This window comes from Gadus macrocephalus, chromosome 14, assembly GCF_031168955.1.
Source record: "Gadus macrocephalus chromosome 14, ASM3116895v1".
NCBI lineage: Eukaryota > Metazoa > Chordata > Actinopteri > Gadiformes > Gadidae > Gadus > Gadus macrocephalus.
Genome location: NC_082395.1, coordinates 22,599,600 through 22,612,971, shown reverse-complemented (window position 1 = coordinate 22,612,971; position 13,372 = coordinate 22,599,600). Strand labels below are relative to the sequence as shown.

Genomic DNA, 13,372 nt, shown 5'->3' with positions numbered 1-13,372 from the left:
TATAAATAAATCTTTTTTTTTTTTATCATTGTATACATTTTTTGCTTCACCAAGGGGAAAAAAAAGACAACTTTGTCCATAAATACTTTACTTGTTCTGCTCTTACTGATTAGATTAGATGAGGTTATAAACCATGTTACATTGCACAGACTGAAAAGGCAACCATATATATAACCCCATTGAGGAAGCCTTCAGGTTAAATAAACCTGACATGTGTTTGTGGTAAAACACACACACTTTACAAAACAGAAAAACCACACAATTTGGCATCTATGTAAACCAAGAGGGTCCCCATAGGGTCATTTCCACGATATATACAGATAAAATATTCAATATTCAAACTGCTCAATCCACTGCAATATATTCCACATAAAGAAGACAGCCATGTATCCTTTTTATCATTGTTGCATTGCAAGAAAGCCTTCATTCATCCTCATGTAGGATGAATGTAGATAGGGTTTAAATATGGTCGATAGTTTAAATGTGGTCGATAGTGTTTGAATATGGTCGATAGGGTTTAAATGTGGTCGATAGGGTTTACAGTTTTTTTCGATTGCTTAAACACTAAAATCAAAAGTATGACACTATTATCAAAACCTTACACTCAAGGATCATAACATGAGCCCAGATCTGCACCACTATAAGCACAATGTCAGCTTCACACTTTTTGCAAAACAATACACACAGTGATTTGCAAAACAATAAACACACTTAACATACATTACACACAAAAATCTATCATGAAGTCACGTCCTTGCAATACCAAAGCACTGACTGTCAAATTACCACACCGTCCAACCAATTGGTTCAACACAGTCATCAGGTGTGCAAACACTTGTTTGCTTAATTGCAGACACAACAATCAGGTGTGTAAGCACTATAAAAAGCAGTAGGTGAGTTCAGCGTTCTCCAAGCACAATGGAAAGAGTCAGAGAAAGAGTAAGACGACGAGGAGGAGGAGGAGGAGGAGGAGGAGGAGGAGGACGAGGAGAACGAGGAGGACGAGGAAGAGGGGAACGAGGAGGACGAGGAGAACGAGGAGGACGAGGAAGAGGGGAACGAGGAGAACGAGGAGGAAGAGGAAGAGGAAGAGGAAGAGGAAGAGGAAGACAAGAAGGTGCTCAAAGAGGACCGAATCTGACAAATGAGATCCGCGCAACACTGGTTGACCACGTTGTCAACCACGGCCTGACGCTGAGGGAGGCTGGACTCCGAGTACAGCCAAATCTAAGCCGATATACAGTGGCAAGTGTGATGAGAACATTTCGACTGGAAAATAGGTATTGTAAAAATATCATCATATCAAAAACATCTGCACGGTTTCAGTCACTGCTTGCAGTACTGTATTCTATGCACTATCGGCACTTCTGTTACCTTTTCCTGTGAAATTACTGTACTATTGTATACTGTTTTTTTTTTCTACATAGGATTGAGGGTCAGGGACGACAAGGGGGAAGGCCTCCTATGTTCACAGAACAGCAAGAGAGGGAGATAGTAAACATGGTTTTGGCCAACAATGCTATAACACTCAAGCAGCTCCAAGCTAACATTGTCAATAACCACGCCATTTTCAATGATATCCATCAGGTCTCAACATCAACACTGGCACGCATCCTAAAAAAGAAACATATTCAAATGAAGCAAATTTATCGAGTGCCTTTCGAGCGCAATTCCGAAAGGGTAAAACGACTGCGGCATGATTATGCAGAGGTATGTATTCACTTTAGCAGTGTGATCTTGCATACTGTCTCAGTTTTTTTACTGTACTGTAATATGTATACTAGATCTACACTGAACTACCCAATTTTGCCGGACACTGTTTTTCAGAGAGTTTTACGAATGGATGGAGAGGAGATCCAGCATGAGTTCATTTACGTAGATGAGGCTGGGTTCAACCTGACGAGAACACGAAGGAGGGGAAGAAACATCATTGGCCACAGGGCTATAGTCAATGTCCCAGGGCAACGTGGGGGTAATATAACACTCTGTGCAGCCATTACACAGAATGGGGTCCTCCACCGCCATGCCCATATGGGCGCTTACAACACAGCACTCATACTTACATTCTTGGACCAATTGCGCAACATAACAGCAGCAAATCAAATAAATCATATGCAATACATTGTTGTCTGGGACAATGTGTCTTTCCATCGCTCTGCTCTGGTTCAGAACTGGTTTCAGCAACATCCACATTTCACCGTCTTATATCTTCCACCATACTCTCCATTCCTCAACCCTATAGAAGAGTTTTTCTCGGCATGGCGGTGGAAGGTATATGATCTCCGTCTCCAGGCTGAGGTACCCCTCATCCAAGCCATGGAGGAGGCCTGTGACCAGATGGAGGTAGCAGCAATGCAAGGATGGATTCGTCATTCAAGACGTTTCTTTCCAAGGTGTCTTGCTAATGACAACATTGCCTGCGATGTTGATGAAATTCTCTGGCCAGATCCAGCTAGGCGAAGAGACAATGTCTAGTTGTTGTTTTTTAACTTACAATACGTAAAGTGACGTTTGATTACAGTATTATGAATCTCTATGTCAACATTTTGGGCGTGTTGAGAAATAAATGAGTTTCTTCAGTCTGCAACATTGGTCTTGTGTATTGTTTGGTGAATTTACATTATATTTGTACTTTGTTGATAGTAGCCTACTCTAATCATAGGGAAGTAGAAGTGCTAAAAGTGTTTTAGGTTTATCACAGCAGAGTGTAACTCGTGCAAACAGAGTATAGTAATGTGAAACGTGTGTGTTTCATATAGTAACAAAGTGTGGTTTTTAAAAAGAAGTGTATAGTTTTTACAGGAGTGTTTAATTTTGCAAAGGATCTGTAGTGTTTTGCTAATTGGGTGTGTGGTTGTGCTAATTGTGTGTAGTGTTTTGAAAACACAGGCCCTGTTTTGAAAATTGTGCTTAAGCAATCGAGAAAAACTGTAAATGTGGGCGATAGTGTTTAAATGTGGTCGATAGGGTTTACGTGTGGTCCATAGTGTTTAAATGTGGGTGATAGTGTTTAAATGTGGGCGATAGTGTTTACATGTGGTCGATAGGGTTTACATGTGGTCCATAGTGTTTAAATATGGTCGATAGTGTTTAAATGTGGTCGATAGTGTTTACATGTGGTCGATATTGTTTAAATGTGATCGACAGTGTTTAAATATGGTCGATAGTGTTTAAATATGTTCTTTTCACTCACTCTCCACCTCATCCCTAACTCTCCACCTCAAGCTGGTGTGTAGTGAGCGTTCTGGCACCGATTGGCTGCCGTGCATCACCCAAGTGGGTGCTACATATTGGTGGTGGTTAGTGAGGTCCCCCCTTCACTTTAGGCGTCTTTGAGTGTTATTAATTATTATTATTCTTCATGTTTAACCTCTGTTTTCCTTTTATTCCTAGTCTGTTTTACATAGTTTTGAATTATGACTATATGCTCTGTAAGGTGACCTTGGGTGTCTTGAAAGGCGCCTCTAAATTAAATGTATTATTATTATTATTATTATGTATTCTTTTCAGCGTTCCCCAGATCTGGGAACAAACCGCAGAGGGTCGTTAAAAGCAGCTTTCTCCCACAAAGTCCTTCCTGTCTGGTGTATTCCAAGGATCCCCATATAAGGGGATCCCATAATCTATAATGGGATTAGGAGGTCGAGTCCCATGGTTTACTTTCAATGGGAATCGAGCAGGCACCGAGGAGTGAGGTCGCGGTCCGACCAAGGAAAGCTCCTATTTGGAACAATGACATTAGGGCTGCACTGAGCTGCCAATTGAGTAGCTGTGTGTGTAGGGCGGCTTGACTTTTATTGGCTAAACAAATCTGATGAAAGTATGTGGTTTTCACCTTTTTGCTGCGCTGGACGTATACAACTGGGAGCGAAGCCAGACCGACAGCCATAAGACGGAGGAGATATATCAAGCAGGCTCTTTATCTCAACAGATCATCAGGACGAGAGACATAGAGACAGAGAGAGAGAGAGAGAGAGAGAGAGAGAGAGAGAGAGAGAGAGAGAGAGAGAGAGAGAGAGAGAGAGAGAGAGAGAGAGAGAGAGAGAGAGAGAGAGAGAGAGAGAGAGAGAGAGAGAGAGGGAGAGAGAGAGTCTGGGAGATGAGGGAGATGTGGAGCAAGTAGGGGAATATACAAAAGACATGTTATCCCCTTATTATTGCAGTGGAAGTTTCCATTGTTGGGTCAATATAGATAAGCCAAACCGGATGTCTTTCTAGGCTTTCATTGGAATATATTTAAGTATATTTACATGCTATTTGACCCAGGAGAGCCCCATGTGTATTTTTCAGGATATTTTTTCTCCAAGCGACTTAAGATAAACTTTATAAAGAACAGAATGTTGGATATAATATATTTATCTAGGTATCTCCCTAAAACGTCTTCCTTAAGTTTTACTCTCCAGCTTAAAGGGGACATATTATACCACCAGGTGTGAGTGTGATTAGCCTTACAGGCCGTTTCGAAAATCTCCCCCTTATAACATCACAAGTGGGCGTGTCCACCTAGGTCTGTGCTGGATAGATCAGTCTACCAGCCTACCCAGTGGACTGAAGTAAACGTTGCTCATCTATCCAGCACAGGTCTAGGTGGACACGCCCACTAGTGATGTCAGAAGGGGCAGATTTTCGAAATGGCTTGTAAGGCCAATCACATTCACTCCTGGTGGTAAAATATGTCCCCTTAATACATTATGTAAAGATCTATTTGAACGCAAAACAAATAATGGACGGATAATGTGTAGACAGTTATTTGCAATAGTAGGTACATTTCTTTACATTTCTTTACATGCCCACCAGTAAAACTAGACTTATCTTAGCGTCAGATTCTGCAGATAATCCTTCCCTGGAAACTAAAAGGGAATGGATACAATGGTATACTGCAAAAGTCCCTACTTAAATCAAATTAAAAATAAATAACAGAGGCAGACTAACTTTCAAAACTTGCACTCAGCGTTTAATACGACTGTAATCCACTTTGGATTCGACAGCAGATTAAAGCGTTACAACTTCTGAACAACTGATTGACGTGACATTTGGCGAAGTAGAGTTTGTTTGTTGACACAGAGCACATATATTCTGTAAAACTACCGGTATATCACGTACAAAATCAGCCAGCCATCCATCTGTCAAACTCCTTAACAGGCCGGGTCAGTTATTCATATCACACACACACACACATGCAGGCGCGGACACACACACACACACACACACACACACACAAAAAAGCACAGACATACACACACGCTCATGCACGCACACACACACACACACACACACACACACACACACACACACACACACACACACACACACACACACACACACACACACACACACACACACACTCACACACACACACACACACACACACACACACACACACACACACACACACACACACACACACACACTCACACACACTCACACACACACACCCACTCGAACGCACAAAATCACATACACACACACACACACACACACACACACACACACACACACACACACACACACACACACACACACACACACACACACACACACACACACACACACACTGAACACACAGAACCTGAGCTGCTGATCAAGTTTGGATACCTAAGGTGCAGCCGGCTACCTAAGGTGAGATCTGGTCAGAGAAGCACAAGAGCACATTCACGCAGAGTCCATATTAAAACACAAAGCACTTTGTGTCAAAACGGCCCAGAACCCAGTGCCCAAACGTTACCCTGCAACACCTTTCAGTGCCTATCAAGCATGTCCAATTAGGGCCAAAATGTATTCTTAGTTTCTTAATCACAAGCGAGCGCGGTTCACCCCCTCACACACGTTCCCCTCACACACAGGGGGAAGCCGGCGATGGGCAAGGAATGCTGCACTTTGGTTTGGAGGATGCTGACCTTGGCAGGGGACCTCCCCAGATCCCTCTCCCATGAGCTAGTCTACTCTGGAGCTGGGTCTCTGGGGCCAGTTTAGCACCGGGGTCAAGCCGTCCTCCACTGAACCCTGCCTTCCTCCATCTGTTAAAATAGTGAGGCTGGTGGTGATGTCACGCCATAACCTAATCGATTCATGCATCATATTTTGCCTTTTGTGTCATCAAATCTTAATTAAAACAATGGAAAAAAGGATATCCAATAACAATATAATCACCATAATCACTCCATTTGAAGTGTTGCTTAAAGTACAATTAAACAGTAATTTCTTAGAATGGGACCCAGAGTTGCCAACAAAGGTGTTTTTTTTATTTTGGTACTTGGTATGTCCAAGAACCTTGATTGAAGGAAGCTAGACTAAGTAATGACATTACAGTGAGGCATCAAGTTAGACAGCTACAGGACTAGGTAAGGTGTTGGCGAAGTTAGTGCAACTTAGACTATGGGATACCTATCTCATCATGACGTCTATAACTGTTCTGGTTTCCAAAGATTGGGCTGAGTTTTGATGAGTCTCAGAAATAATAAAGCCTGATCCTGACGCGACTAAGAGAGATTGAGCTAGAGAGAGAGAGAGAGAGAGAGAGACAGAGAGAGAGAGAGCCAGAGAACATGGAATGTGTTCTCTCCAGTGTTCTGTGATGACGTGTCACCTAACTGTTGCCTCATGCGGAGACACTCCTGGGTAACATTTGGCTGGCGGCTGCTCTTCATCTGCAGCCTTCCTCTCGGGTCGGGGTCCCGGGGGCAGGCAGACTGCAGTGGTCCTCTGTGGTACAGTAAATACAGCTGGTGTTTCTTGCAAGGCCGAGGAGCAGCCCACTGAGGGATGGGCTTTTAAGGCGTGCCGTCCAGCAGCCACCTGAGGATCCCTCGCTGCCTGCTGAGTTTAAAGGAGAGAAGGTTTATTGCTCCATTTGCGGGTGATTGTCTCAGTATTTTTCGTAGACGACCGGGCCATAGGGATTTTTCCACATCGGTTGGCTAAATCTCAAATATTATAACGCTGTTTTAATATGGAAACACCCACTCCATATCCCAGACGGAGAATTGTTTTTCAAAAGGTTACGCTATTGACTCCTAAAGTGGGGGAGAAATCATGAAACCATCATGAGACCCACACACGCAGACACACACGCACACACACACACACGCACACACACACACACACACACACACACACACACACACACACACACACACACACACACACACACACACACACACACACACACACACACACACACACACACCGAACATACACACACACACACACACTCACACACACACACACACACACACACACACACACACACACACACACACACACACACACACACACACACACACACACACACACACACACACACACACACACACACACACACACTCACACACACACGCAGACACACACAGAGTTCTGGCCAGGTTTCTGGGCCTGTTATCTTTACTGAACGCACTGCACTCACGTTTACAATGGAGGCTTAGGGACTTGTCGGAAGGTCACATTCCAGCGTTATTTACATCGACAACCAGCACCTGTCTCCTCCAAGACCTGGCCAGACCACTCCACACAGAGTGGGCCAGGGGATGACTTCCACACGGCCCTCACAACCCCCTCACACCCCCCACCAACACACATATACATCATCAAACAATCCCCTCAGAGGCCGAATTTAAAAAACATAACGTCACTGATGAATTTCATTCCCAGCAATCGTTTACAAAGCAGTGCATGCAAACATGACGTTTGAAGTAGAATTTCTGCTTTGTGTTTGGTGTCCTGGTTATTGTTTCGAATAGCCTCCACTGAAGTGTCTGAACCCGGTCCCTCAGCAGACTAAGTAATGCCCCATTGACCTGATACCAATATATCTCCTCTTTTCATTGTAGAACGACACAATTGTATGCCCTGACAATAGCTGCTGGAAAAGCCTCTGTTTGCATGCCAGCCTATTATAACGTTTATTCGTAGCAGTTATTTTTAAAACATAAAAAGCATATTTCCTGTCTAAAACAGGAGCCCAGGGTCTATAGCTGATCTGTGCAGATAATGTAGTCGTGGGTCAAAAGTTGACTACAATCTGTATGCTAGTAATATTTGTGTCTAAATCCGATCAGGTCTATCTAGTTACAGTACATTAATACCTAAGTTCCATTTTCTGCTCTGTATTGAATTAGTTTCCTCTATTTTGTTCCAATAGGATTTACTGACTGCATAGTCTTTATGTATGCAGAGGACTACAGCCTGTAAAAGACATAAAAAGGCTTTAGATTGAGAAACATGTGGTTCACTTTAGATGAGCAATGGCTCAATGACCAACAATCAGATATGTGTAATTGGTGAATCTTAGGAGAAGTTCATGTTTAAAAATAGCCAACATATTGCCCTGCAGAGACGGTACTTAAACAACATGTTGACATTGTTAGCTGGAATGTTTCCCATCCACTAATCCTTTGAACAGATTCTAAGATTACTGATTTTCGTCAGGTACTGAAGTAGTTACATAAGATGTTACAATGTACATAAAGTGGTGTGCCATTCCAGCTATTTATTCTTATCAGCTACACTATGTATTATGGTCTGTTTGTTGCCTCGAAATACTTATTTCCTGTCCTCGAAATCTGTATTTCGTTGCCAAAAATTAGTTTTAGATAATTTTATAAAACGTCTGAGATTCGAAAAGATGATGTCAACTCAATGCCCAGCACAGCATGGAATAAATAATAAATGATGAATAATTCAATTTAAGGAACATTATTAGGATATTATTTTGAGGATGGAGAAATGAAAGTCACTCAAAGTAGGTGCGCAATCCAGCACTGAGCATGGTGACCTCATCATTCTGAGGCCTCAAACACAAGCAAATGTAAGTATTTTAAGACCATAAAATAAGTATTTTCAGGCCATGAATTAAGGATTTCGGGGAAAAAAAAATAATAATCCACTATATCACCTATGGGGTTCTTGGCTTTGTGCAAACTAATTTGTCCTAAGAAATATGTTTTCATGTTGTATCCTCTGTTGAGGCTAGCATCCTATAATTCACATATCCAAAGCTTTGTCCTTTGTGTCTCAACTTTGACAGTTTGTTGTGTTGAAACCCTGCAGGACTAGAGACACAGTTCCCACATCAAACAAGCATGGCTAGACTAGGACCTGAGTATGGGTACTTGTGATTTCTAAATGGTGACAGCATCCATCAAATCCGAGTCAAAGGAACAGCAGCGTTCTACACATCGAACACTTGGGATGCCAGCATCTCCAACAGACCCGACTCTAACTGACCTGACTGGGAGTAGCAGGGGTTGGGGGATTATGGGATGTTTCCTGTTGACACAGAGGTTTTAATGATAAGCCTGGCTGTACACCACATGGCTGACTGCCTTAGTCACCCCAAGTCCCTCGGCATGGCGGCCGTGTTTGAGTTTGTGTGTGTGTTTGAGTGAGTGAGTGAGTGACTGTATGAGTGAGTGAGTGAGTGAGTGAGTGAGTGTGTATGAGATAGTGAGTGAGTGAATGTTTGAGTGAGTGAGTGAGTGAGTGAGTGAGTGAGTGAGTGAGTGTGTATGAGATAGTGAGTGAGTGAATGTTTGAGTGAGTGAGTGAGTGAGTGAGTGAGTGAGTGAGTGAGTGAGTGAGTGAGTGAGTGAGTGAGTGAGTGAGTGAGTGAGTGAGTGTGTATGAGATAGTGAGTGAGTGAATGTTTGAGTGAGTGAGTGAGTGAGTGAGTGACTGTATGAGTGAGTGAGTGAGTGACTGACTGTATGAGTGAGTGAGTGAGTGTGTATGAGATAGTGAGTGAATGTTTGAGTGAGTCAGTGAGTGAGTGAGTGAGTGAGTGAGTGAGTGTGTATGAGATAGTGAGTGAGTGAATGTTTGAGTGAGTGAGTGAGTGAGTGACTGACTGACTGTATGAGTGAGTGAGTGAATGTTTGAGTGAGTGAGTGTGTATGAGATAGTGAGTGAGTGAATGTTTGAGTGAGTGAGTGAGTGAGTGAGTGAGTGAGTGAGTGAGTGAGTGAGTGAGTGAGTGAGTGAGTGTGTGTGAGTGCGTGCGTGCGCGCGTGTGTGTGTGTGTGTGTGTGCAATTTTGTGTGTGTGTGTGTGTGTGTGTGTGTGTGTGTGTGTGTGTGTGTGTGTGTGTGTGTGTGTGTGTGTGTGTGTGTGTGTGTGTGTGTTTTGTGTTAAAGTCAAGCAACATCCTGTTCAGTGCAGGACTGGGGTGGTTCATTTAGTCCACAACTTCTAAAGATAACCAAGAGGTCATACTGAAGGCAATGTGGTTAAAGAGCAGCAGAGCTATTAACCTTAATCAAGTTGTTTCACTAGTATTATGCGTTTTATAAACCACACATTGCAACAATAAATAAATTAAACCTAGAGACTATGAATAATCAGATTTATTCTTCCAAGTTGCCAAAGGTAGAGAAAAGTACTCAAATAAGTACTTAATGATTTCTAATTTGAAAAGCCAACCTAATTAAAATGGTCCTGGCTTTTTCAAGGTAAAACGTTAAAAGGTCAAATGTTAAACCGTGAGATCCACTAATCATAAACTACACCATTTGACACAATATGGACTTCCATGCGTAAACATGGCGCACATCTGTCATGACATTAAAGACCAACTTAAACCTTCACGAGAACAGACCTGTTTCTGCACACACTGCACAGGAAGCACGGATGTACATCACAATGCAACATGACATCAAGATGGTTACTCAAGTATAGATTGTATAGGCCTGCAACATATTACTTGTAGGCTAGATACTACAAATCTATTTTTATTTTCTTCTTCTATTCTTTCTTTTCTTCTATATTTTCTGCTAATTGCATCCGTCGTTGTCAGCACATCAGGCAGGATCTTGAAATATGTTTAGGGGTGGGGGGGGGTCTTTTCACTAGTTGTTAGGGTTAGGGTTAGTTGTTTTGTTTGCGACTGTAGAGGATGTCATATCAAAGGAGAGCCTGGAGAAGAAAGGAGTTGCCATGAAAGTGGTGGCCGGGATTGGGCGAGCAAGAGCAGCGCAGAGCAGAGCAAACAGCTTCTGTGGACAGAGAGGGCTGAGTGTTTGTTTGTTTAACCCATGGGATAAGATCGCCATCTATTCTCATCGCCCTGCCTCCCTATCTCACTCTATCCTCGTTATTTATTTACCATTCTTTCCTCTGTTCATTTAACCCATGTTTGTTGATTTATTAAGGTATCAGTCCCTTTTTATTCACACTGTCCCCCCCCCACCCTCTCTCTCTCTTTCTCTCTCTCTCTCTCTCTCTCTCTCTCTCTCTCTCTCTCACTCTCTCTCTCTCTCTCTCTCTCTCTCTCTCTCTCTCTCTCTCTCTCTCTCTCTCTCTCTCTCTCTCTCTCTATCCCTCTCTCTCTTCCGCCATCTCTTTCACTCTCTCTCGCTCTCATCCCATTTCAAGCAATACTAAATCCTGTTTGGGCCGGTTCTTCTGGTCTGCAGCCTGTCACTGCAGGGTTATGGACTGGATGCTTGATGCTATCTCGTCCATCTGCAGTAGTTTCCTGGGGAGGCAGCGTTTGTTTCCACGGACCCTCGTGGTGGGGGGGGGGGGGGGGGGGGGGGCTCTCTTCCCGATGGGAAACGCTCTGAAGTGACATCAAATGGAAGGAAGTGTGCAATAGAAAGCAATAACACACGAGGGGATGATGTGATGATGTCAATCAAGCCCTGTGCAATTCAACAACGGGCCCTCTTGGGGTAAACACAGGTGTTTACCCCAACTGCCAACTGGACAACGGATGTACGTGGAAGGAGATGTGCGGAAGCAGTGCTGTAGATAATCATGTGCATTGCTGTGTTTTGGGAACACGTTGTATACTTTTTAGTGTAAACTCGTCCTGTCCTGCTTAGGAAACAAAGAGTGTGTGTGGAGGAACACAGAGTGTGCATTGGGCCTAAAGATGTTAAGTCCAGGTTATTTTACCTTTCAGGTTTCTTATCGGACATATGGTCTCTGCTTGGACATCTGGTGTTGGAGCACAGGCCCATTAGAGTAGGGAAGGGACATATAAAGTAAGACTTGTAATAGTGTATTATGTTGCTGATTTTCTTACATGGGAAGATATTCTTTATTTACTGCAAAGCATGAATGCTGCAGCAGGTTATTTAAAAAAACGTATGCAAAATAATTGAATAAATAAATGAGTATATTCCATATTTTTATAAACTTTTGTATCACATATTGTTTGAAGAACTCTAAGGAACGTGCAACAATTTCTAAATCAGTTCTGTTAAAAACAGACGCTTAATTGAGTACAGGCGACCAAACAATCTAATATAACTATCCTTATCGCAGATGTCCTGTCTGTGTTTTAAGTACAATGCAGGGCTGCCACGCTTTTAAGTGACTAACCTCATATGAGCTTTCAAGGTAACACAAAGCATTCAAGGATATCAAGTCATTCCCAAACCCCAGTACTCTGTTGGGTGTACAGCTATGTCTTCACCTGCGTACTGCTCAGAAAGGTCACAGGGTTAGAGAGAGAGCGACATTGACCCGAGCAAAAACAACAATCACTACCAGAAACGGTTGCCCTTTTCAAAACTGCACTCTACAATGCTATCCAGTAGGGAATCAACAACGCACACTAAAAGTGTGGCAAATTTTGAAAAAACTAAAATCTTCATGTTCGGGTCAAACCATAGAGCTGTCCGTCTGCTATACCACACACACTAGAGGTGTGGCGTGAGGCGTGTTCTTGGCGTGTTCTTGGCATGGCACAGCGGGGTAACGGGGCCTGTCTTCACCACCGCCAGCCATCCCGTCACCAGAGCGTCGCACGGGGCTCCGTGAGGGCTGTTTGTTCCCGGATCTCACCGGTTGAATGCCAAGGAAAAAGTGGAAGGGCCTCCGGGGTCCTGTCAAGTTAATGAAAGCGGCAAAGGGTGATTGGATTGACTTGAGCCCCTTAGGCGCGCGGTATTAGGACATCCTAATCAATGTCACCAGCAGAGAAACAGAGACGCGGTGGCTTTCACAAGCAATTAGATTAGGCCATCGTGCTAAGTACCACTCCTTCAATTGTTGACACAAAACATGCCTTGCTGGAGTTGGACTTTTGAGTGTTTCATGCAAAAATGCTGTTATCCCGTGAGAAGGAAAAATAATTGGACGCAATAACAAGTAGCTTTGTGCGTATCCATGAAAGGACTCATCTTTTGGTCCTTAAAAGGTTACACAGGACCGGTCATCATTCAATATAAGGTTTTATTTGTTTAATTAAAGTCATGATCCAGCAGACAATCTGTCATTTTTGAAACATTTTTGTGTTGGACCCAAACGAGTCCGGACGGCAAAATCAGTGGTTCTAAGAAAACATTGTTTTTTATAAATTTTATTTTTACGGAAAACCAAAACACTACAGATAACTTGTGACGGGGCCACATTCTAGGAGACTATTGTTTTC

The 13,372-nt window shown here is 43.0% G+C and overlaps 1 protein-coding gene across 1 annotated transcript; it reads left to right on the top strand.

Moving 5' to 3' along the window:
- Window positions 1–1,036: 1,036 nt before the first annotated feature.
- LOC132471680 (uncharacterized) lies at window positions 1,037–2,930 on the top strand. The gene is made up of 3 exons (XM_060070904.1): window positions 1,037–1,280; window positions 1,428–1,710; window positions 1,828–2,930. Exons 1-3 carry the CDS (start codon window positions 1,255–1,257, stop codon window positions 2,473–2,475), a joined length of 957 nt encoding a protein of 318 aa, XP_059926887.1. The 5' UTR covers window positions 1,037–1,254; the 3' UTR covers window positions 2,476–2,930.
- Window positions 2,931–13,372: the final 10,442 nt, after the last annotated feature.